Source organism: Nematolebias whitei, chromosome 4 (genome assembly GCF_014905685.2).
Source record: "Nematolebias whitei isolate Nwh7 chromosome 4, NemWhi1, whole genome shotgun sequence".
Lineage (NCBI taxonomy): Eukaryota > Metazoa > Chordata > Actinopteri > Cyprinodontiformes > Rivulidae > Nematolebias > Nematolebias whitei.
This window is the reverse complement of record NC_056501.1, coordinates 30,451,288-30,473,487: the sequence shown is the minus strand read 5'-3', so window position 1 is coordinate 30,473,487 and position 22,200 is coordinate 30,451,288. Positions and strand designations below refer to the sequence as shown.

The following is a 22,200-nucleotide window of genomic DNA, read 5'->3' as shown; positions in this document are numbered from 1 at the left end:
CCTTTAACATACTTACAAACTTGGCTCATTTCAGACAGAAAATCAAGAAATGCATATTAACCTGATTTCTTCTTTGAATGAGGAATAAAAATCATTACTTACTGTTTATGTAAAATAAAAATGAGTAGTTCTCTTCAACCTGTAAACATTGAGTGAACTAACACAATTTGATTATCAAACATTTGTAAAACAGTGATGATTATAAAAAGAGAGTGTTCTTTTCACTTGAATCTTCAAGAAAGAAAGTCTCCAGATGGCTCAAACTGTATTCAGATCAATGAAATAACAGTCCCTGTCCATCTGATAGATTTGGGGTCAGATCAGGTTCAGATCAGGTTCACTACAAGACAAAAAGAGTTGACTCCAACTGTTAATGCTCACATTTAAGAAACTACGTTTTGCAACGAGTGGCACTTGTATTTGCTTTTGTGAATGATGCCCAGTCATAGTTGGACCAACATTTAGCACAATAATTGTAAATTTGACTAAATTATAGCCAATTTTGTGTTTTCTAGTTGGAGTTGATCATGGCAGCCATCTTAATCTGGGTTGGCTTCAAAAAAACGAATCAATATTAAACAAATATCTAATGATTATTTCCTGAAGGGTTCATTAAAATCTATTCATTCATTCATAAAATATTTTGACAAATTTGATTGTCTTAATTTTTACCTTTAACTATTTGCAAATAAAATAGGAAATCGGTTAGTCCTCAAACTGTGTTCGGGACTAATCTCTGCTGCTACTGCCACATATTTCTACCTCGATAACTTTAGAATTATTATAGCAATAGCCATTTTGTGTTTTAAGATTTGTTGGATGTGGTAACCATCTTGAATCGGGTTGTTTCCTGAAAGTCAATCAGTTTTAGATACACTTTTAGCAATTTCCATTGAACAATGTTTAATCGTTTTTGCTAACAGACAAACCCATGAACACACATACATAGGCATAAAGATTACTATATGACCCAAAGTTCATGCTCAATAATACAGGTATAAAATCCAACAATGTTCAGTCAGGTCATCTGGACTGTTTCTTTTTTGTGCTGAGACATTTCGCCCACCATCCAGAAGGCTTCATCAGTCTGAGGAAACACCAAAAGATGCTAAGATGGCCTCTGGGGCATGCCCTCTCCCTCGTTGACAGTCTTGTTGAACTGGTTCAAAACACCAAAGTCCATGCTCAATAATCCAGGTATAAAATCCAACAATGTTCAGTCAGCACAATAAAGGAACCATCCAGATGACCTGATGGAACATTGTTAGATTACTATATGACTTGTATATTTTGATGTATGGCAAAAAAATGACAGAGAAGAGACACGTGCATAAAAATAGTGTTTTAATTTTTTCGTTACTTATAAAGTCAGTGATCCAAATCCTAGACGAGGCAATAAACAACGTTAGATCTCAGCAGACTAGATGTCCATGTGGCGGTTGGAACTGAAGCCACAGCACAAACTATTTTCATCCCCACCTCCACATATGCACCAATTAATTTACAATCATTCGATAAAACACTTGGCGCTGTGAGAAAATAAATTAATTTTATGTGGTTTGGTTGTTTGTGTTGCGGCATTTTTTGTAGGAAGATAAATGTTGTTTTCAGCTCAACTCTAAACAGATTGTGGAGCTAATTATTTGTCTTCATTAGACACTGCAACCACAAGAAAAGGCCTAAAAAATTGAGATGGCAAAAACTGTAGGTAATATATGAAAAATAAACTCTGTGCCTAAATAATTCATGAAATTATGGATGAAAAATATTTTCAACATTGAAACAGACTGTGTACACATAGTACAGAATTACATGCGTGATATTAATTGAAAACAAATATTAAAACTGAACTCCGACTGTAATTAGATTAATACAGTGTTTTATTTTCTTTGTGTGGGTCATGTGGTCAATTATTGCAGGTTTTATAAATTAAGGCCAAAATGTTTTTATCACCTGCCTGTATACAGAAGGTGGATAACTACTGTATACTTATAAATATATGATTATAAATTTACAGCGGTGGCGGGAGTGGTGGCGCAGAGGTTGGAGGTGAACCTGGGATTGGAAGGTCGCCGGTTCGACCCCACAGACCGACATCAAAACGTGGGTGTAAAAGGTGAAGCACCCATGCCTGCCTCCACCCTCATTTGCCCCAATCTCGGGTCCATAGCAAAACCCTCAACCCCCACCATCTACTCCACTGGCCATCCTAGCTAGCAGCTCTCTGCTCCACACAGAGGGCTGTGGTAGCTCGGTGGTCTGTGGTTGCGTCAGGAAGGACATCCGGAGTAAAAACAATTGCCAAGTCTTTGTGCGAGTTAGTTCGCTCGCTATGGCAACCCCTGAAGAAGACAGCAGCCAAAAGAAGAAAAATTATAATGTTACAGCAGCGAGGTGGCTCAGCTGGTGGAGCTGTTGCCTCACAGCGGGAAGGTCGCCACATCAAATCCCAGCCGTGGGTCTTTCTGGGTGGAGTTTGCATGTTCTCTCCGTGCATGTGTGGGTTTACTCCGGTTTCCTCCCACAGACCTAAAACATGCATGTTAGGCTGATTGATAACTCTAAACTGTCCCCAGGCGTGAGTGAGAGTGTGAAAGTTTGTTTGTCTCCATGTGTCCCTGTGATGGACTGGAGACCTGTCCAGGGTGTCCCCCACCCTTCACACAGTGATGGCTGAATATGGGCACCAGTGACCCCTGCGAACCAGAAAAGAAGAAAAAATGAATAGATAATTAATTGATTATAGCGTTATCAAAATATATCATGAACCTTTGAGCAGACTTTAATTAAACTTGGAAAAAAAAAAAAAAGGTGATGAACTTCAAAATGGCTGCCACAGCCAAGTGACCTGAAAATCACAAAATGACTTGAACTACATTAATTTAATGTAATAGCACCGGAGAGTCATCCCCAACACATCAAGGATTTACACATCATGCACCTTTGTTCTAAATGTTGCCAGTAATTATTTACTAAACTTTGTTTTTAAAATATTTTGTAAACCACTGGATGCATTTAAATGAAAATTTAGTAATAAATACATACAGCCCAGTACATAACAGTTATTGCTACTGAAAGTAATTTTTGGTTACACATCTAGAACTGATAAACTTCTGGCTTCAACCCAATTCAAGCTGGCTGTTATGGCTAAACAATCTAAGTAAACACATTAATGGCTATAACTCGGACATATTTAATAATATTGAGTTAAAAGTTAATAGACTAGTAGCTGAGAGACATTCTCAGCATATACTTTGAGTGTTTGGTAACGCATCTCACAAATCTTGCAATATCAAAGAGATTGAGCAGGATGGCATTCACAAGGTTTGACCAAAACAACTATGACTCTATCGCCCTTCAGCATATGATGATCACAGTTTAAACCTTTGACATGAAAGGTGGAAGGTGAGATGCATTCCTTTACATCCTGCACATTTAATGTACTGCATTCTTATTATCCTAACTATCCATGCCAAAAGTACAGCAACTCAAGTTTCCAAACTTTTCTATTTACATCATGAGCTGTACATTCTACACTGCTTATACTCCCCAGTCATCGATTTAAAATAAAATAAAATAAATTAAACTATTTTACGACTCGCAGAAGTTCCTGCTTGCGCTTCTACAGCTCACCCGCTCCACCACCAAAGCCTTCGTCTGTTCCACCTCTGCTCTCCAAGTCTTTTACTTTTCCATCACTCCATCTCGTTCCCCACTTCCCCTGCCTGTATGAAGCTGTTCCAGCGTGTGATCAAAGGCACAGTGTGCTGGAGTTCTTTCCTCCCTCTGTCAGAAGCTCTGAGACAAGCGAAACAAAGGCCCGACAGTAGTCTGCCACAAATAACCTCTTCAACGCACAACCTTTGCTCACAGACATGCACAAACACATGCATACCAACTCAGCCTATGGCAGTGGTAGAAGTGAACGTGACAGATATGTGTGAGAGCGCTGAGTGTATCCTGCCACTTGTTGGCTCTCTATAGTGATTCCAGGCATAAAAGGATGCGCCTTCTAATTATCTCCTATTCACAACAAACTGACACGACACTTGGAGAATGACTTGAGTGAGAGGGGAGTTGACTGCCTGCTTTGTGGTGCAGAACGGGTGTTTGAAAATGTGGTACAGCTGAAATGGCACATGCACAAAGAAAATCATGTTCCTTCTTTCCAAAGGAAAGGAAATCAGTTAAAAATAAAACTGAAACTATTATTTTAAAGCCCATTGTCTTTCACCTACCTGTTCTCTATTTAACATGACCATTCATATGATCTGCTTTGCTTTTATAGCATGGATTTAGTTTGGTTGTAGATCGGATAGTATCTCCCTCACTTTGTATGCACCTTGGCAGGAGCCCCCACATTTATGATTTAATCTATAATACATTTGTGAACCTGTATGCTCCACACTGGTTAGTCATCATTATCTGCATCGTTTTTTATGTCTATATTCTGATTTACCTAATTTTGTATTTTGCATTGTGTTACCTGTTGTTTTGTCTGTACATCACTTTGGTTGGCCTTGTAGCTGTTTTAAGTGCTTTATAAATAAAGTGGTATGGTATGGTATGGTATGGTATGGTATGGTATGGTATGGTATGGTATGGTATTTGTGAAATGAAGATGTTCAGATTCGGCCCAGTTTTTAAATAATAATTATTATTATAAAGCAGCACTGTTTTTAGATCTAGGTATTTGGAACTGTGTCCTTAAAGGTTTTCTGTCTAAACTAGAACACCCATGCAGGTGTCAGTATGCAGGTCTAGCCCCAAACAATTTATGAAAACCCAATGAAGATGGGTTCAGAACAAGTTAAAGACACCCGTGACAACTTTGTGACAATGTTGAGAGAACATTTATCTCACAAATTCTTTGAACATGTTAAAAATTCAACAAAAACAAGAATACAAGACTCTGCAGTTTATGTGAGGAAATTAATGGCCTCCTGTATATGTTTTGAGATTCCCTCATAAATGCTGTTTGTTAACTATTCACTAACAGTTGCAGCCCAGGGAAAAATGTCAATTCAATTCAGTTTATTTACAGTATATAGCGCACAATTACAACAGAGTTGTCTCTGGCACTTTACAGGAACATTCACATACATAGAAAAGCCAATTAGTAAAGTTCTCCATCTAAGGAAGCCAGCAAAAACTGGCTTTAAGGTCTAATGGAAGCTTATATATTGGCTACAAGTCCCATTATTTTCAAAAACAGGGGAAAAATAGCATTGTTATTTATTTTTTTGTTTTTGTTTACCAATGTATTCAATTTTATAGACATGTTACTCACTGTCTTTTTATTTTTTATTAAATTTGTACTTTTCATTATGCTCATACAATACAAAGTGTGTCAACATGTCAATATTTAAAAGTGACTTCTTCATGTACCATCATGATCCATGAATCCATAGCACCCAATCAGAACATGATCATAAGCCTTCTTCAAGTGCTACTCCAAAATCTAAAGTCTGACAATCAGTTGGAGCGTCTCTTCCAACACTCTAGTAAAATTGACAAAAGAAGCTACCAAGTGTAATCCCTTGTAACACAATGTATGGTCACCCTTTCAAAAAATGGTTTGTCATTCCATAGTTGTTTTCACAGTCCTCCATGAGACATTGAAGAGGCATGCTAATCATGAAAAATGACTTTTTTCTCACTGCAACTGAAAAATGATCAAGCAATAATAATTGTATGCGATAATCTTGTGTTAGCTGCAATTCCTATGTATTGCCATTACATCAATGCATAATAGTTACTGTTTACACCAAGAATCACTTCAAAACTGAGACATTTTCATACCTTTAGAATATAATTTCACTTTCTACAGATAGTGTATTTAAAGCAGATACACTACATATAACCTGAAGAGTTTTGTTACACTTCCAGGAGGTTTTGCAAAACATTTTGTTGTTCAGAATCCATTTTCGGTTTGTCTTAAAACTAACACCCACCAGCAATGCACTTTGCAAAAAAGGATAAAAAATCCTGAATTCATTTGAACTTCAGACTGGCAGTATTTAGCGTTATGCAACAGTTTTTCGTTCATCGGCAGCCAAATTCAAGCTTTCAGATCACATACTTGCACCCATCTGAGACCTGGGGTTTATAAAGCATCTGAAAAATGAGAAAAGGTATTTTGCAAGGGAGAATGAGTTTGGAGTGATTTGATCCAATTTGACCTCCAGTAGGAATGCAGCCTAATAGGGCCTGTGCTTTGTGCAGATGTTTGTATGTGAAGCGCACTTTAACGAGGGCTGGTTTATTATCACCCGCCTCTGAAGATGAAGGCAACTGACTTGAAGACAACTTCTGATCTATTGATATTAATTTGAGTCAACCCAATTCAAGATGGTCGCCACAGCAAAGTGATCAAACACATGAACTACTCAATATTTGTTTTCAGATATTGAGCTAAAACATGGTGTGGTAGTAACTTGGCTGAATCCTCTAAAATTACTTACAGCGCTAACTGGTTGTGCAAGACCTCTGTTTTAAACTTGCCCATTAACAATTAAAATCAACCATGTCTTTGAGTTAATAAAAATCTCACAAACCCCTGGACAGATGTTAATGGAATTTTCTGAAAATAAACAATGGATGTACATTTCCAACTGATTAACGTTTAAGAACAACCCAGTTCAAAATGGCTGCAATGGCTAATCAGTAGCCATAACAAAATGACAGCAGCTTAACAAGTTTTTCAGGCACCATTCTTAACTGTGATGTGGTAGTAGCTGAGAGTCATTCAGAACACACTCTATCCTCTAACAGATCATGTTGTGAAGATTCTGAAGTTTTTTGTTGTCTTTGCTCTTTCCTTTTGTTTTGGAGGAGTGCTGATATGAGGTTTTGGTGTGCATGCTGGGAGCAGAGCCTTCACTAAGCCGATTCTCCACAGGTGTGGCTTTAAACAGTTCACATCAACTCGGTATCGGCCAATTGTGTCTTCATTACTTGTTCCTGCTCGGTTTGTTGACCCGCCTTAGCTGTGGTCCCAAGTGAGCAAGCAATTTTGAAATCAGAAAACTGTAGTCATTGATTGGCCCGTGTATTGACGTCACTGGTTGGGCCATGGCAATACTGGCAAAATCCTCCTGAAACATCATTTTCAATCCAATTGTTGCAGTGTACTTTACCACGTTAGAGATGGCAAGCAGCAAATCCCATATAATCCCATAGACCAATTATGAGGTGCAAACATTTTTATCTATTTTGGCTGACAAGCACGTACAGCATGAGCTTGACAGTGCTAAGAGGAACGAACGAGTGTACAGGGTCTGAAAACCTGGCCTCCCACAGCTACACTTGAACAAATAAACAGTGCTGGGACAAATAAAAAAGAAAGAAATCTGACTACTGTACTATTAAAGTTTACAACAGGTGAAGAAGGTCGAACTGGAGAGACTGGAGGTGGTTCGCTGAAATGAACATCATATGGGCACCGTCCATCCAGCAGTGGTACAGTAGGAAGTCTGGACTTGGCTCCATCTGTGGAGACATCTGAAGATGATGAGTGCTGAGTTTTCTGCTCCCATGAATTTATTTAATTTGTGTGATACTTTTTGCACTTTAGTGTATCTGTCTGTTGAACTTGGCTAGTTTGGCTGCTCATGTCTTTATGCAGACCGATTATCGTGGCTCTATTGTTAGCATGTGTTGCTAAATAGCTACTAAACATATGCTAACATTCATTCAACCTTTATTTATACAGGTGAGTCCCATTGAGCCCCAGGGACTCATTTACAAGAGAGACCTAATTTTAACAAAGAGTGATGACAGCATTAGACAGCAAATACAACAGTAGACAATCATAAAAGAAAGCTTACTAACTGAGAAGAACAAATGAAAGAAAACGGTATTTAAAAACAAAACAAAAGCAGCTAGATTATAAAGAGATAGCAACATGCTAGTGTAGCATATATGAGTGGATGGAGGATGTAAATCACATTTTTTGGATGATCGTTTCCTCTGGTATCAGAAGCTGTGCAGCTGGAAGAATTTTTACTGAAACCTTCTTAGTTCTGGACATTTGGTATGATGCGTAATCATGGCAACAAGGCAGTTTCTACAACCAGGAGCAGCTGATTAACATTTCAAAAGCTCATATCTCAACTGCAGCCCCAAATCTTAAATGAGTTGAAAAAGATGTTCCGTGGATGCATTCTCATCTACCTGCCAGCTGTGCTCGAGTGCCTGACCACTGAGATCCTGGAACTAGCAGGAAATACGGCTCATGACAGCGGAAGGACAGGATCGCCCCTCGGCACCTACAGTTGTCTGTCCGCAGCAACGATTAGCTCGGCAGACTACTGAGAGGAGTGGCCATCACTCTGGGAGAAGTTCTGCCCAGCATTCGGGCGGTCCTACAGCCCGGGGGGACCGAGAGGCCAGCCGAGTCCGGGTGGACGAATCGGACAACATCTGCAGCCAATTTCTTAGGATCCACTGTGGGATGGACCTTTACAAGAGATCCTTCCTGTCTACAGCCATCAGTACCTATAACATCTCTTAATGAAATGAGGATAACGAGTTACAACAACAAATAATTTCCCTTTGAGATTAATAAAGTATTTTTGAATTGAATTGAATTAAAAGAGTAAACATTAGTAAAACTGTAGCTGACAGAGTCTAAGCACAGTGAATGTGTGAAAACGTCAAATATTATTCAAGTTGAAAGTACCTTTAAGGAAAACGGTTCAAGGTGTGTCTGGTAGACATCCCCAGGGTCAGATGTCATAGTTAGGGGAGCACATCTTCATGGTACACTAGTTAACAACATACGCTATCAGCTATCTTGTTGTCTTGTCCTGACTGAGAAATGCAATATTTTATTTTCATTATTATTATTAATCTATTTTACCAGGAAAAAGAAAAACCCAGTGAGATTAAAAACTGTATTATTAAGACTGCCCTGGCCAAAGCTACTGGCATAAAACTCAGTTTCATAAACCAAACTTTAACAATAAAAACATTTAACATTGTTTTTTTTTTTTTTTACTTAATAACAACAAGTCACATTTCAATCAAACTGTTAAATATCTTATTTAAAAGGGTATATCTGTACGTACCAAAATATAACTATTAATATCAGATAATTGAGAAAAAAAAAACTTTTTAAAATACCACTGAACACGTTCAACAAAATCAGTTCCTTCATTTTTATATTAGATTAAAGTTTATTCCATATTTATTTGATGGTGTTTGCTTGTTTGTTTGCTTGCTTGTTTATTTGTCTCACATATCTGTTGTGCAGACCGATCAGCATGGCCGTATCGTTAGCATGCTTTTCTAAATAGTTAGCAATATTTAGCAGTATACGTTAGCAATACAGCTTAATAGCTCTCAGCTGTTCTGGATGAAATGATTGACACTCAGGGTTTATTAGGTGGAGCTGAGACAGTATTCTTCAGGGGTACATTAGTCATCTCATGGTGATGTTCCTGCGTCAGAGTTACTTCTGTGTTCACCTGTCCCTGTGTGACTACCAGTGAAGCAAAAGAAGGCTAATTAACACTTACCTTTCTCCAGGACCCTTTTGTGAACCTCCTGTTCCCCTCGTGTGAGCGTCACCCTGCTGGTGTACAGTTCTGCTCACTGCTTCCGCTCCATAATTGGTCTGTGTAAGTCACCTTCATTCCTGCAATGATCCTCTGGCTTACTGCTCTGGAAAAAAACAGCTTTGTCTCGGCGTCCACCTGCTGGCCTGCTCCGCCATCTTCCAGCATGCTCATCTGCTGCCTGCACCTACCCACCATGTTACTCCAGAATCCTCTGCCCCCTCCTCAGAGCCTGGAAAACAAATACTGTAAAATCTTGTTCTCTAATTAAAAATCACAACAAAATCAACAAACTTACCATCTTCTCTCAACCCGTTGGTAAGTTCTGCTGCAGAGTTTTGTTCTATTTGAATAAGCCTTGTTTTTAACTTTTCCCGTCGTTTAAGAGTTCTTGGTTTAAGCTTTTAGTTACTTTGTTAATCCCGGGGGTGGGGGTGGGGGGTGGGGGTGGGGATTTGAGGCATGCAGTAGTGCAGAAAAAAAAAATGCATATGAATGTTCAAAAAAGAAGCAGAGTAAATTTGAAAAAAATAAAAAATAATAATAAATATATACACACACACAAACCCTTTCCAAAAAAAAATAGAATATCATGGAAAAGTTGTTTAACTTCCATAATTGCATTCAAAAAGTTCATGTATGATAGATTCAGGACCCACAATTTAAACAATTTCAAGTATTCATTTCGTTATTTTTACATAATTTGGGCTTCCAGCTCATGAAACCCATGAAAACAGGATTTAAAAAAAAAATAGAATACTGTGAAGACATCAGCCCAAATTACTCAGTTTTGTAGAAAAAAAATAAAGAAATTAGGATCACAACAAATCAATCAAAGTATGGTACTTTCAAAATGATAGGTCAATCTTCAGTACTTGGTGGGAATCCCTTTGCCTTAATCGCTGCCTCGATGTGACGTGGCATTGAGACAATCAGCCTGTGGCATTGACTGGGACAGGGGCGGACTGGGACAATAATCCAGGCCGGGAATTTTGATACCATCCCAGGCCACCACCACCTGATTAACGCAAACCACCAAGACTGAGTTCAATTGAGCGCACTTTGAATGCATGTTGTTTGCACACGTCTAACTGAATACCTACATAAATCTTTCTTCTGTGGTGCAATAATCCATCCTCAAATCACATAAACTGAAATTATGTTGCCCTATATTTTGCTATGCATAAGACTGAACTTAGTTTTTTGGATTAAAGACAAAAGTTTCAACAAGTTTTTTTTTTATTTGTCCAGAGGACCTGACTTAACTTTTTTAGATACAAAAAAATCTGAATTCCTAGACATTTCAACATTAAACTTTTTTCAGATCCTAACCCATATTATAAAATTTGCAATATTCTTTGTAAAAACTTAAAAACATTTGCTATATTAAGTCAGTTTTGGCCCACTTAGGTCCCTCAAAGTGAAGCTAGCATGTGGATATTAAGCTGTGCTGATAAACTGTGCCAGAGTTCAATTTTTTCAACACAAGTGTTTCTCTTACCTGCTCCATTACGAACAAGCATTAATTTATAGCACTTAGCAGCATCCGCGGCCAGAGCTTTTCTCTTTTTTATCCTCTCTCTCTCTGCTCCACCTTTCCTCTTCTTTGGCTGTCTCTGTTGCTCCATTCTACAACTCAGAGATGCACGCACCGCGTGCCAACACCGTCGGGAGCGCGAGTCCTAGGGTGGGGAGGGGGGCGGGCGCAATGTGTGTGTGTGTGTCTCTGCTCTGTGACACACAGAAAAGGAAGGGAGGGGGCCGGCCCGGCCGGGGGATGTGCCAGGCTTTCTCCGTCGCTGCAGTGCAGCGTGAGACCTGAGCCCAGGCAAAAGTGAATTGTTTATTTAAAATAATAAAGTCCGTGCGACCCGAACCGAGCCTTTAGTCCCGTTCCTCGGCAACCAGGCCACCGGGAAGTGTCCCGTCGTGCCCGACGGTGAATCCGCCACTGGACTGGGAGTTATGGAAGCCCAGATTTCCTTGATGCTTGCAGCCAGCTCTTCTTTGTTGTTGGGTCTGGTGACCTTCATTTTCCTCTTGAGAACACCCCATAGATTCTCAATGGGGTTTAGGTCCAGTGAGTTGGCTGGCCAGCCAAGCACTGTGGCATGGGCATCAAACCGGGTTTTGGTGCTTCTGGCAGTATGGACACGGGCCAGGTCCTGCTGGAAGATGAAATCTGCATCTCCATACAGATCCTCAGCAGAAGGAATCATGAAGTCCTCTAAAACATTCTGGTAGACTGTTGCGGTGACCTTGGATTTAATAAAGCAGAGTTTACCAACACCTGCACCGGACATTGCACCCCAAATCATGACTGATTGTTGATATTTCACACTGGACCTCAAGCAGTATGGGCTCTGTTCCTCACCCTTCTTCCTCCAAACCCTTGGACATTGATTTCCAAATGAAAGACACACTTTACTTTCATCAGAAAAGAGGACCGAGGAACCCGACAGTTGTAGCCCATCTCCCGGATGTGTCTGAATGTGGTGGTTTTTGAAGCTGTGACTCCCGCCTCATTCCACTTTTTCTGGATCTCTGACAGATTCTGGAATCTTCTCTGTTTGATAATCCGCTGAAGCCCACGGTCATCTCTTTTGCTGGTGCATCTTCTCCTGACACATTTTGCCCTTCTAGACTTTCCATTGATATGCTTGGACACAGCTCTCTGTGAACAGCCAGCCTCATGAGCTATGAACTTTTGTGGCTTACCCATCCTATGGAGGGTATCAATGATGGTCTTCTGGCCAGCTGTGTCTGCAGTCTTCCCCATATTGAACCAAACTGAGACAACTGAACCAAACTGAAGCAATTTAATGACACCTGGGGAAAGCTGAGCAGGTGCTTTAAGTTTAGTAGATGATTAGTGTGTCACACTCAGTTTAAAATATTCGTGCCCTGCAACATTTGGACTGAATTCTTCACAGTAATCTATTTTTTTTTTTTTTTAATCCTGTTTTCGTGGGTTTCATGAGCTGGAAGTAACAAGAACCAGATTTAGGGATTCAAACCAGATCACAGACAGCAGGAAGGTTTAAAAGATTTATTGATAAACAGCTTCTGGTGGAGGTCGGAGTCCTTGGGCCAGCACGATCTGAAGAGACAGGAAGGTTAGTGAATTGGAGTTCAATGACTTTGGTTTGATTGTTCAGTTTATAAACACCAACCTTCGTAAACAGGCGAGGACGGATTTCTTTAGAGTTGGATTGTGTGATGTCACTGTTGGAGAAGGTGAGCTGGTTTTGAGGCAGGGCTGAGCTTGAAGCAGTTAGGAGGACGATCCAAAAGACTGGTCCAGGGAGACATGCGAGGGTCATGCACAGAAGATCAGAAATCCGAAACCAGACTTGAATCGTGATCCGATAGACGTGGTCGTTGTAGAGAAGGCAGAGGTCGTTACCATAAGCAAAGTAGACAATCCAAAGCAAGCAGGCATGGTCAAAATGGGTAATCCGTAAGACAGGCATGAAGTCAGAACTAGTGATGGCAGTATGAAACAAAAGCTTCAAAACATGCTTCGAACCCTGCAGTAAAATTACATCAGAGCACTGCTTCGGAGCCTGTTTTGGTGCGGAAAAAGTCACGTGACACGTGACGTCCGAAACACAAACTGTTTCGTTGTCAGAATGAATCGTTTGACTAATTTGCGGTCCAATCAGCTGATTCCCTGGCACCGTCTCGTCTCGATTCTGACAGGTGACAGGTTGAGACAGTTTTGAATTGAGAGCGCTCAACACTTTAAAACAGCTCTAAAATGTTTGCAATGTGTTGGAGAGTAGGTGTATTTTTGCTGTTGTGTTGTTGATAAAGTTGAAATTGAGTAATTATGGAGGCAGCCAGGAAAAGAGGTCGTTCTAACATGTGGGAACACTTCTTTCTGCTCATGATAAGGTGGTTTTGGCATTTAAATGTCAAAAAAGTTATAGTAATGTTCAGCAGGGAATACATTATCTAACCCATGTATTTAATATAAATAAATAAATGACGTATGTGATTTTAATAATCATATATGGGTTCAAATTAATGTTTTTATTTACATTAGTGTATTTGTGCAGGTGCAGTGTTTGGTGTGTTCAACTGAACTGAATCATCATGATACCTCCTCTATGATTAGACAGTTCAGCGCCAAACATGGAGAAGCTGGAGACGTCATTTCATTATTTTTAAGAATGATAAAGACTCGGACTCTGCCACAGTTACACAAGCACAATACCATTGCAACATTGTTATTAAATCTCTTCAATGCACATGTATCAATCTTTATTCAAAAACATGTATGCATAAATAAATTTTCAAACCAGACAACATAGAAAGTTGATGAATTTAAAAAATCAGTTTTTATTTTTTTACCACAGTAAAGTAGTTTCTTTAACACTAGTAGTTCTTCGGTGTGTGCCACCAAAAGCGTAACGCCTAATTTGAGAGCAGCATTGCAAATTGCCACAAGAGGCCACTGTAACTGAAGCTTCAACAAATTAACCTATTTTTGAAACAATTTGGCCCAACTGGTTCAATGCTTCATAAAAGCTTCATTTGCTCATCACTAGCATGAACCAGGAAGACAAACAAAACTGTGGCATGGATGCTGGACATTTACTCACGGTGAGGCTTTCAATAATCTGGCACTGATTAGTGTGGCTGTGGGGTCATACAGGTGACAACAGGTGAGCTGCATGAGGGCTGATTGTGGTGACTCAGCTGAGTGGGCGTGGTTACATGAGCAGACTGAGGTGCAGGTTGACAGGAGTTGAGATGAAACAAACTAACATGAACAGGAACTGTGGCAGGCAGAGCAGAAAACGTGACAGGAAGCCCAAATTATGTAAAAAATAAACAAATAAATATTTGAAATTGTTTAAATTGTGGGCCCTGAATCTATCATCTATTAAATATTAACTTTTTGAATGGAATTATGGAAGTTAAACAACTTTTCCATGATATTCAATTTTTTTTGGAAAGGGTCTGTATATGCACATGCACAAGGTGGTAGGGAGTGCTACTCATCTGGCTAAGGTAAAGCTCATCCTCTCACAGCAGCAGCTGAAAACAATAATCCATGCCTTCGTCACATCTTGGCTGGATTACTGCGACGCTCTTTACCTTGGAGTCAGCCAGTCCTCCCTCAGACATCTCCAGTTAGTCCAGAATGCTGCTTGGCTTCTAACTGGAGTTCATAAGAAGGAGCACATCACCCCCACTCTGGCTTCACTCCACTGTTCATTTTAGAGTTCATTTTAAGATTATTTTATTTGTTTTTAAAAGTTTTAATAGTCTTGCCACATCCTACCTCTCTGAGCTGCTTCACCCATCCTCTCCTGATCTCTGCCTCAGATCAGCTGATCAGCTGCTCCTGGAGGTGCCGAGGTCCAAACGGAGGCTCAGAGGAGACAGAGCTTTTTCTGTTCCCGCTTCAAGACTGTGGAACGATCTCTCTCTTCTCATCAGACGAGCCCCTTCACTGTCCAGTTTTAAAACTCTTTTAAAAACAGATTTTTTACTCCCTGGCTTTTAGCACAGACTGAATTTGTTCTGCACTGTATTTATTGTCAATGTGTTGATCTTAAACACATTAAGGTCAACATTATTGATCTTAATGTTTTAACAACGGTTTTATTTTTCATTTGTTTAAATTGTCTTGATTTTATGTGTACAGCAATTTGTTGCAGCTGTGGTTGTTTTAAAGGACTTTATAAATAAAGTATTATTATTATTATTATTATTATGAATAACCTATACAGTTTATACAGTACATACATATCTAAGCATACATACTGTAGTTTTCTCAGTTTTACCACCCTAATCACCTTCCTCCACAGCAGCTAATCAGCTGATTAGCCTCACCTACATCTGTTTTCAGACCTGCACCTCCTGCACTATTTAAGCCTCGGCCAGACGTTCAGCCTACGCTGGAGCATTAATAGGCTCTGTGCACATGCGTCCTGAATCACTTCCCCTTTGACCGGATGTCGGCATTCCAGTTTCCGGTCTAATCCCCGGTCTCGGTGAAAATGGCGTTTTCTAGATGTTTACAAGAGCTGCCCAAGATAAATATCAGCGATGTTCATCGTATTGTTGATGGCTGGTCCCCTGCTCCGACAAGCAAACGTAACAAGGGATTTAAATTGTATATCTCAAGTTACCTGCACAACTACGAGGGTAAGTAACGTTAGTTTGATCGTTGTGATGTTGCTAACTGTTTGCAGCTAACGTTAGGCTATTAGCAACACGACCATTTTTGTGTATACTCACGTTATAGAAACAGGTTTTCCACACTTAAACAAAAGGCTCATATTTTGTGATCATTCTACTAACATTCTGCTCTTCTCAGTTTCTAGCAAAAATCAGGACACAGGTGAAGTCGTTGTCAGGGCTCTGTGTCACAGGTCCATGAAGAAAAATGAAAAACCTCACAGTTTAAGTGTAGGGTGAAGATAGGATTGTTCAGATGACAGTTTTAAGATTGTTGGTTCAGTAACCCGACGTTCCTAATGTTAATGGGGATTTAGCTAAGGTGGTAATTAATTCTTAAATAAAAATAAAATGGAATTGGCTATTTGATGAATATTAACACGTGAGTTTGGCCTTGCTTGTCCCCATTTGGTTATTTGCTGCATGCATTGTTCTTCTTTTATGGTTGTTATGTGTTACTTTTAACCCAGAGGAGACCCGCTAGGTAAAAATACCTGGATAATGTTACAGAGACTGTGAGTGTATTCTTTAGATTTAAGTAAAACTAATATGCATGAATTACCAAATTAACACTGGGTTAAAAGTGTTTTGAAATCAAGTTATCTTTATCTCATCCATTCATTTAAGATGTAATCTTGTGATAATTGTATTACACTACTCTTGACCTTCATAGAACATACTCCAAACTAAATATATAATCACATAACATGATACTATGGTTCTATGACATTAGTTATAAAAAAATATTTGGGAAGCAAGATTGCATCATGAAAGAATGGCTGATGAGTGACCAAGCTAAGATAATAAGTTCTTACTATGACATTCTTATGCAGGTGGTCCTGAAAGACTCGTGTCCTGTGGAGCTGATTCACCACAGCTGTACGTGTGTTGCTGGTGCAGCATTATGCAACCACTGTGTGGCTTTGCTGTTCCAGTCAGCACATTATTCTGAGCTGAAACTGTCAGTGGTCCCCCCTGTACTAAGCTGTACAGAAGGAGAACAGCAGTGGCACAAGCCCAGAACTTTAGTAAGTTTTCTCTTCAATAATAGACTCAATTTATTACATTTTCTTGCCGTATAACTTGTAACTGTGTCATGGATAACTGAATAGGGTATAAAACCTGGCCCCGTGGACAAGATGACTGTGCTGTCTGCTAAACCGAAGAGTGGAGCAACAACAGAGGGTGTAAGGTAAAAAAAAATCAATAAAAATTCTGATGTATTACAACAGTGTTTCTCAACCCTGGTCCTCAAGGCACACTGCTCTGCATGCTTTATAGATTTCCCTGCATTAACACAGCTGATACAGTTGTTAATCAGTTACCAACTGAAATGAGCTGTGTTTAAGCAGGGACAAATCTCAAACATGCAGGACAGTGTGCCTTGAGGACCAGGCTTGAAAAACACTATTATTTTATGTTTCATATCTGAACGAAATGCATGTGGGTATTCTATTTTTGACTCATGTTCTTTTCTTATTTTTATACACAGGAGCACACTCTACAAAGGCCTTAGTGGGGATTTGCCGGACCTTTCTGTCCTTAGAGTAAGTAGTTGTATTTAAATTACTGATAAATAAAAATGAAATTAACAGTAGGCTACAATGTACTAACAAAGAGTTGTAGACTTACCGGTGTATTGAATAATTTTATTTTCAAGTGCTGTCTCTTTGTAAAGTGTAGAATTTTTGAGGGCTTAAAATTAGTTGATATACATGTATTTTACATTTTATTGAAATAATTGTTTTCACTTTCCCAGGTTTCCGAGGTGTATGAAGATTTTGCAGCAGCTGATGCACCAATGATCTGCAGCATGGGAATCAGCCATGAATTTCCCCTTGTTGACTCTGCCCTTGGCAAAGTTCAGGCTGGAAGTCCTCTGTCCTACCAACAGCCAGCAACAGCAAAGAGAGACATGTCCTTCCATGCTGCACCACCCCGCCCATCTCTGCCTCTTAAGAACTACCACCTACAGCCATCAAAAAGCATGTTTGTTTGTTCTGAACCACAACAGCTACACCTTAAAAGTATGGAGGTCACCTGGGACATGGTGAATAAATTTGAATGTGCTACCAGAGCACAGAGTACATGTCCTGAATGGCATCAGCTAAGGAGGCATAGGTTGACTGCCTCCCGCTTCAGGGAGATCTGCCAGGTTCAAGATAAATCTGAGGAAGATCTGGCAAATCGTCTGCTGCAAGGGACCTATCAGACTGCAGCTATGAAGAGAGGGCTTGAATTAGAGGCAGATGCTATCTGGGAATATTGTCAAATTAAAAGAGTCAACCACTATCCCTGTGGATTTGTGATTCACCCTGATGCTCCTTGGCTAGGGGCATCTCCAGACGGATTGATCTTTGATCCTTCTGAGCCATGTCAGTTCGGGCTGATTGAGATTAAGTGTCCAAATGTGAAAAGTTATGTTGACTGTCCATATCTCCAAATGAAGTCAGGCAAATTGGAACTAAAAAAAACTCATGTTTACTATTGGCAGGTTCAGGGGCAGATGCTAATAACTGGGATGAACTGGTGTGATTTTGTTGTCTCAGCTGAGGAAGATATTCTTATTCAAAGAATTTATGCAGACACTAATGTGATGGATTCAATCAAACACAAAGTAGACAGATATTTTTTCTATGTTTACCTGCAGAAATGTCTAAATTAGGAGTTTGATCAAATCAAATGTACAAATTTGTTTCAAAATATTTCCATCATGAATATCTATTTACAAATGTAAGACAATGTCAATGTAAGTAAATGACAGCATTTTCTGTTTCTTCAAGACTGTGCCATCAGCTTTTCTGTCAAACTTCATATCTCCATTTCCTGACCAAAGGTCCATTTTGGTAATTTGACAGGAGACAGGCAACTGTAAAAATTTGGTTTATGCTTCCTGCAATGGAGAGAGGGATAGTGGAATCAAAGAGTTTATTTTCTTTAACTCTTCTTATTAACCTCTCAACATGCACCCTCAAACGGGCAATGGACTGGGTCTTCAAAACGTCGACCTCTGACATTTGGGCCCTCTTGGAGAGGAAGGCAGGACGATGAACAGTCCCAGGTACGAGATCATCCACCAAGAATCCCTTGTCCACCATGATGGCCATGTCCAGTGTCAAGAGTGATGTAATCCCTGATTGACGGAACACTTCCTTGTCACTCATGGAACCCTCAAACAGTGCTGACACAAATGTCAGGGCTCCGTGAGGAGACATGCCCACCATGGCCTTAAAGGTACAGTGGGATTTGTAGGTGGAGAAGACTTCACTCTGGAGGAGCAGGGATGAAGGTGTTTGACACCGTAGTTCTGTACAGTCCAGGATAACTTGTGTGTCACTGTAGCGGCCATCAAAATCCTGTGGAAGACTGGAACTCACAGCTGCAGGAGACATCCACACACAAATTGAGCCCAATAAGCAGTACAGGAAGTTGGCCCATGTCACAATAATGCGGCTGACTGTTGCTCTGTGGATGTTAAATCGATGGCCCAGTTCCCTCTGGGTACATCCAGTAGACAGGTAGGAGAGGAAAAGAAAAAGCTCATCTATTGGCAGCAGTTTCTGGACAGAAAATTATTTAAATGTTAGTTCAAAACCAGCATTCTCATTGTGTGTGTGTGTGTGTGTGTGTGTAACTTACAGTTGGTCTGGTAAAAGGGGTTTCAGTTGTTGTACTCATGACGTCGGTTTTCTTTGCTCTGGTGACCCTGACCATTTTGGCTGTTGCTGCCTCGATCAAGTTCCAAAACGCCTTCAGATGCTCATATGAGGGGAACCTAAAACACATAAAAAAAAAAATATATATATATATATATATATATATATATATATATATATATATATAAACTGTCACTCTCCACATTTATAACTGTGAAAACAGTTTTCAAATTTTGACACGGTACAACTAAGAACATAAATATCTTTCTTTGAAATTTTATGTTGTAAAGTGGAAAGAAAATTATACATGATTTGAAGGTTTGTAATTTTTTTATAAATTGAAAACTATTTTGAGCACAAATGTTCAGCCCCCTTAAATCAGAGAGTAACTTCTAGTCTTCATAAGTTTCCTGATGATTGCTAATGGCATAATAGTCAGCCTGTGTGTCATCTAATCACAGAAACCAACTATTTTCACCGACCTGAGGCTGTCACTAGCTGCTGTATTTGTATTTGACATTAGTTTACACACGGGTGGACTCCATAGCCATTTGTAATCATTAAAGCTATTTCTGAAGGAATATTGGTTACAGAAAAGGGAGCCGATTACTCGTACACACCACACTTTTCAGTATCATTTGTAAATACAGTACTACTAGTACTAGTACTAGTACTAGTACTACTACTACTACTAATAATAATAATAATAATAATAATAATAATAATAATAATGTGTTACATTATGTATAATTTCATTTCCACTAGTAAGTGTGTACTTGTGTTGGTCTCTCAAAGAACATTACAATGAAATTGTTTTTGGTTGTAATGTGACAAAATATACAATGACTCAAAGCGTATTAATTTTTTTCAGAGGCATAACGTAATATTTAGATTTTACAACTCTGACCTGGTGTAAAATCTGATGTCTTCTGGTGACGTAGAAAAACGTTCCAGTCCAAACGGCTTTTGAAGACTACAGGATCGGAGCTGCTCTTTCAGTTGCTCAATTTCTCTCAGCATGCTGTGATATTGCTCCCGGTCAACACACACGGTTCTGCTGGCGCCGTAGTCATGGTCCACGACCATAGGTACCATGACGGGTGGTTCATTGTCCTCAATTGGATCCGCCGAATCAGGTTCTGGATTAGATGGTCGACAACGGCGCTCCCAAACACCTGCTCGTGTCTTCCTGCTGTATTTGTTCCACTCAAATAATGATGGAACCGACCCAGCTGCTAAAATTCGTCTTCCCTTTTCTGTAGTAATTACTTCATTCTCCAGGAAATGTCGGCTACATACCTTGGTGTGAGGAGTTACCGTAAATCCCTCTCTTCTGATTTTTTGCAGCCAGCACAAACGAAGGCTTGTCTCCTTAGGGAAACGGTGAAAGCTCAAACGGCTATTATAGCGACCTGAAGACGAGCAAAGCGGCACACAACAGTGCTCCTTAGACCCAAACACCGTCGGCTGAAATCTAAAGCTGCCACGCACGTTATATTTTTGTTTATTTGACGCAGCAACACTCATTTTAGTTGTTTATCTCTGGGATGACAGGATACAGGAATTAAACCGGAAACTGGAATGCCGACATCCGGTCAAAGCGGAAGTGATTCAGGACGCATGTGCACAGAGCCTATTGCCTCTGGTAATTCAGCAACATCCTGAAACCTGAAAGTGTTTGTTTGTCTTGACTAAACTGTTGACATTTTGCCCGTCTGTCCAGTTCTGCCCATCGTGTCTGCTCGACTCCTTCCTGGCTCCTTGGCTGTGTCTGGCTCGCCTATCCTGCATACCCAACTGAGCTCTAACTCCGTTCTGGATTTGTCTACAACAACCCACTGTTTACATCATACTCACCCCTCTGGATCTTGCTTCCTCCATGGACTCTGAATCTCTCCCTTTTCGGCACGACCTACAACACATCCAACTGTAAGACAAACTCTACAACTAATCTGGATTCACCCTGTTCATCCTGTCTCCCATTTCCTCCTGCAGCCAAACAGTTGTTGACCAGCACAGTAAATAAACTATCACTCTTTATAAACCTGAGTCTGTGCTTCTTTAGTCCGCCATTTGGGGTCTAAAAAATTAACAGTCATGTTACATACATATGTGCATGTAGATATACATACACATGCACAAGTGTATGGGGTGCAGCAGATTTACAAGACCTTATTTTTACTGTACAGAGAGGACTTGAACATTTTAATGGCCTGATGGACAAAGGAATGGTTGCATCACAAACAACAATGAGTCCAGCTACAAGCAGGAGGTGGAACACCTGGAGAGCTGGTGCAGGAAGAACAGCCTTCACATCAATTCAATGTGGAGAAGATGAAGGAGATGGTCATGAACTTCAGACGGAACACACATTACCCCCCCCCCCCCCCCCACCCAACATAGGAGGATCTGCAGTAGAAGTGGTCTCCAGCTACAAGTACTTGGATGTGCACCTGAATGACAACCTCAGCTGGAGCAACAACACCACCAGCCTGATCAAGAAAGCTCATCAGAGACTCTACTTCCTCAGGCAGCTGAGACGAGCTGGACTGTGAAGCTCACTCCTCACCTTCTTCTACAGGTGTGCAGTGGAGAACATCCTGTACTCCATCATCAGCAGATGGCATGGAGGCTGCACAGCTGCAGAAATAAAAGCTTTCCAGAGAGTGGTGAAGGCTGCACAGAAGACTGTTGGAGTCAGCCTCCCCACCATCACAGACCTTTACACCTCCAGATGCAGGAAAAGGGCCACTTGCATCATGAAAGGCCCCACTCACCCAGCAACCACA

At 40.1% G+C, this 22,200-nt stretch overlaps 2 protein-coding genes across 3 annotated transcripts; one reads left to right on the top strand and one right to left on the bottom strand.

Moving 5' to 3' along the window:
- The first annotated feature begins 15,502 nt into the window (after positions 1-15,502).
- LOC119408549 lies at positions 15,503-18,537 on the top strand. Of its 2 annotated transcripts, XM_037675393.1 has the most exons (6): positions 15,503-15,722; positions 16,589-16,783; positions 16,868-16,947; positions 17,248-17,302; positions 17,515-17,777; positions 18,204-18,537. In XM_037675393.1, the coding sequence occupies exons 1-6, from the start codon at positions 15,624-15,626 to the stop codon at positions 18,418-18,420; spliced, it is 909 nt and encodes a 302-aa protein (XP_037531321.1). In that variant the 5' UTR covers positions 15,503-15,623; the 3' UTR covers positions 18,421-18,537. The 2 variants fall into 2 exon arrangements, with proteins under 2 accessions (XP_037531321.1, XP_037531320.1); XM_037675392.1 differs by having other exon boundaries at positions 17,515-18,537.
- Positions 18,526-21,039, bottom strand: LOC119408548. The gene is made up of 3 exons (XM_037675391.1): positions 20,319-21,039; positions 19,395-19,530; positions 18,526-19,315 (listed from the first exon to the last, which is right to left on the bottom strand). Exons 1-3 carry the CDS (start codon positions 20,936-20,938, stop codon positions 18,560-18,562), a joined length of 1,512 nt encoding a protein of 503 aa, XP_037531319.1. The 5' UTR covers positions 20,939-21,039; the 3' UTR covers positions 18,526-18,559.
- Between the last annotated feature and the right edge of the window lie 1,161 nt (positions 21,040-22,200).

Coding starts and splice junctions, on each gene's coding strand:
- LOC119408549 (XM_037675392.1), top strand. CDS start 15,624: ATGTTCATCGTATTGTTGATGGCTGGTCCCCTGCTCCGACAAGCAAAC. Junction 15,723..16,588: donor TTACCTGCACAACTACGAGG/GTAAGTAACGTT, acceptor ATTCTTATGCAG/GTGGTCCTGAAAGACTCGTG. Junction 16,948..17,247: donor GCAACAACAGAGGGTGTAAG/GTAAAAAAAAAT, acceptor TTTTATACACAG/GAGCACACTCTACAAAGGCC.
- LOC119408548 (XM_037675391.1), bottom strand. CDS start 20,938: ATGAGTGTTGCTGCGTCAAATAAACAAAAATATAACGTGCGTGGCAGC. Junction 19,531..20,318: donor GACATCAGATTTTACACCAG/GTCAGAGTTGTA, acceptor TATGTGTTTTAG/GTTCCCCTCATATGAGCATC. Junction 19,316..19,394: donor CCCCTTTTACCAGACCAACT/GTAAGTTACACA, acceptor TTTTCTGTCCAG/AAACTGCTGCCAATAGATGA.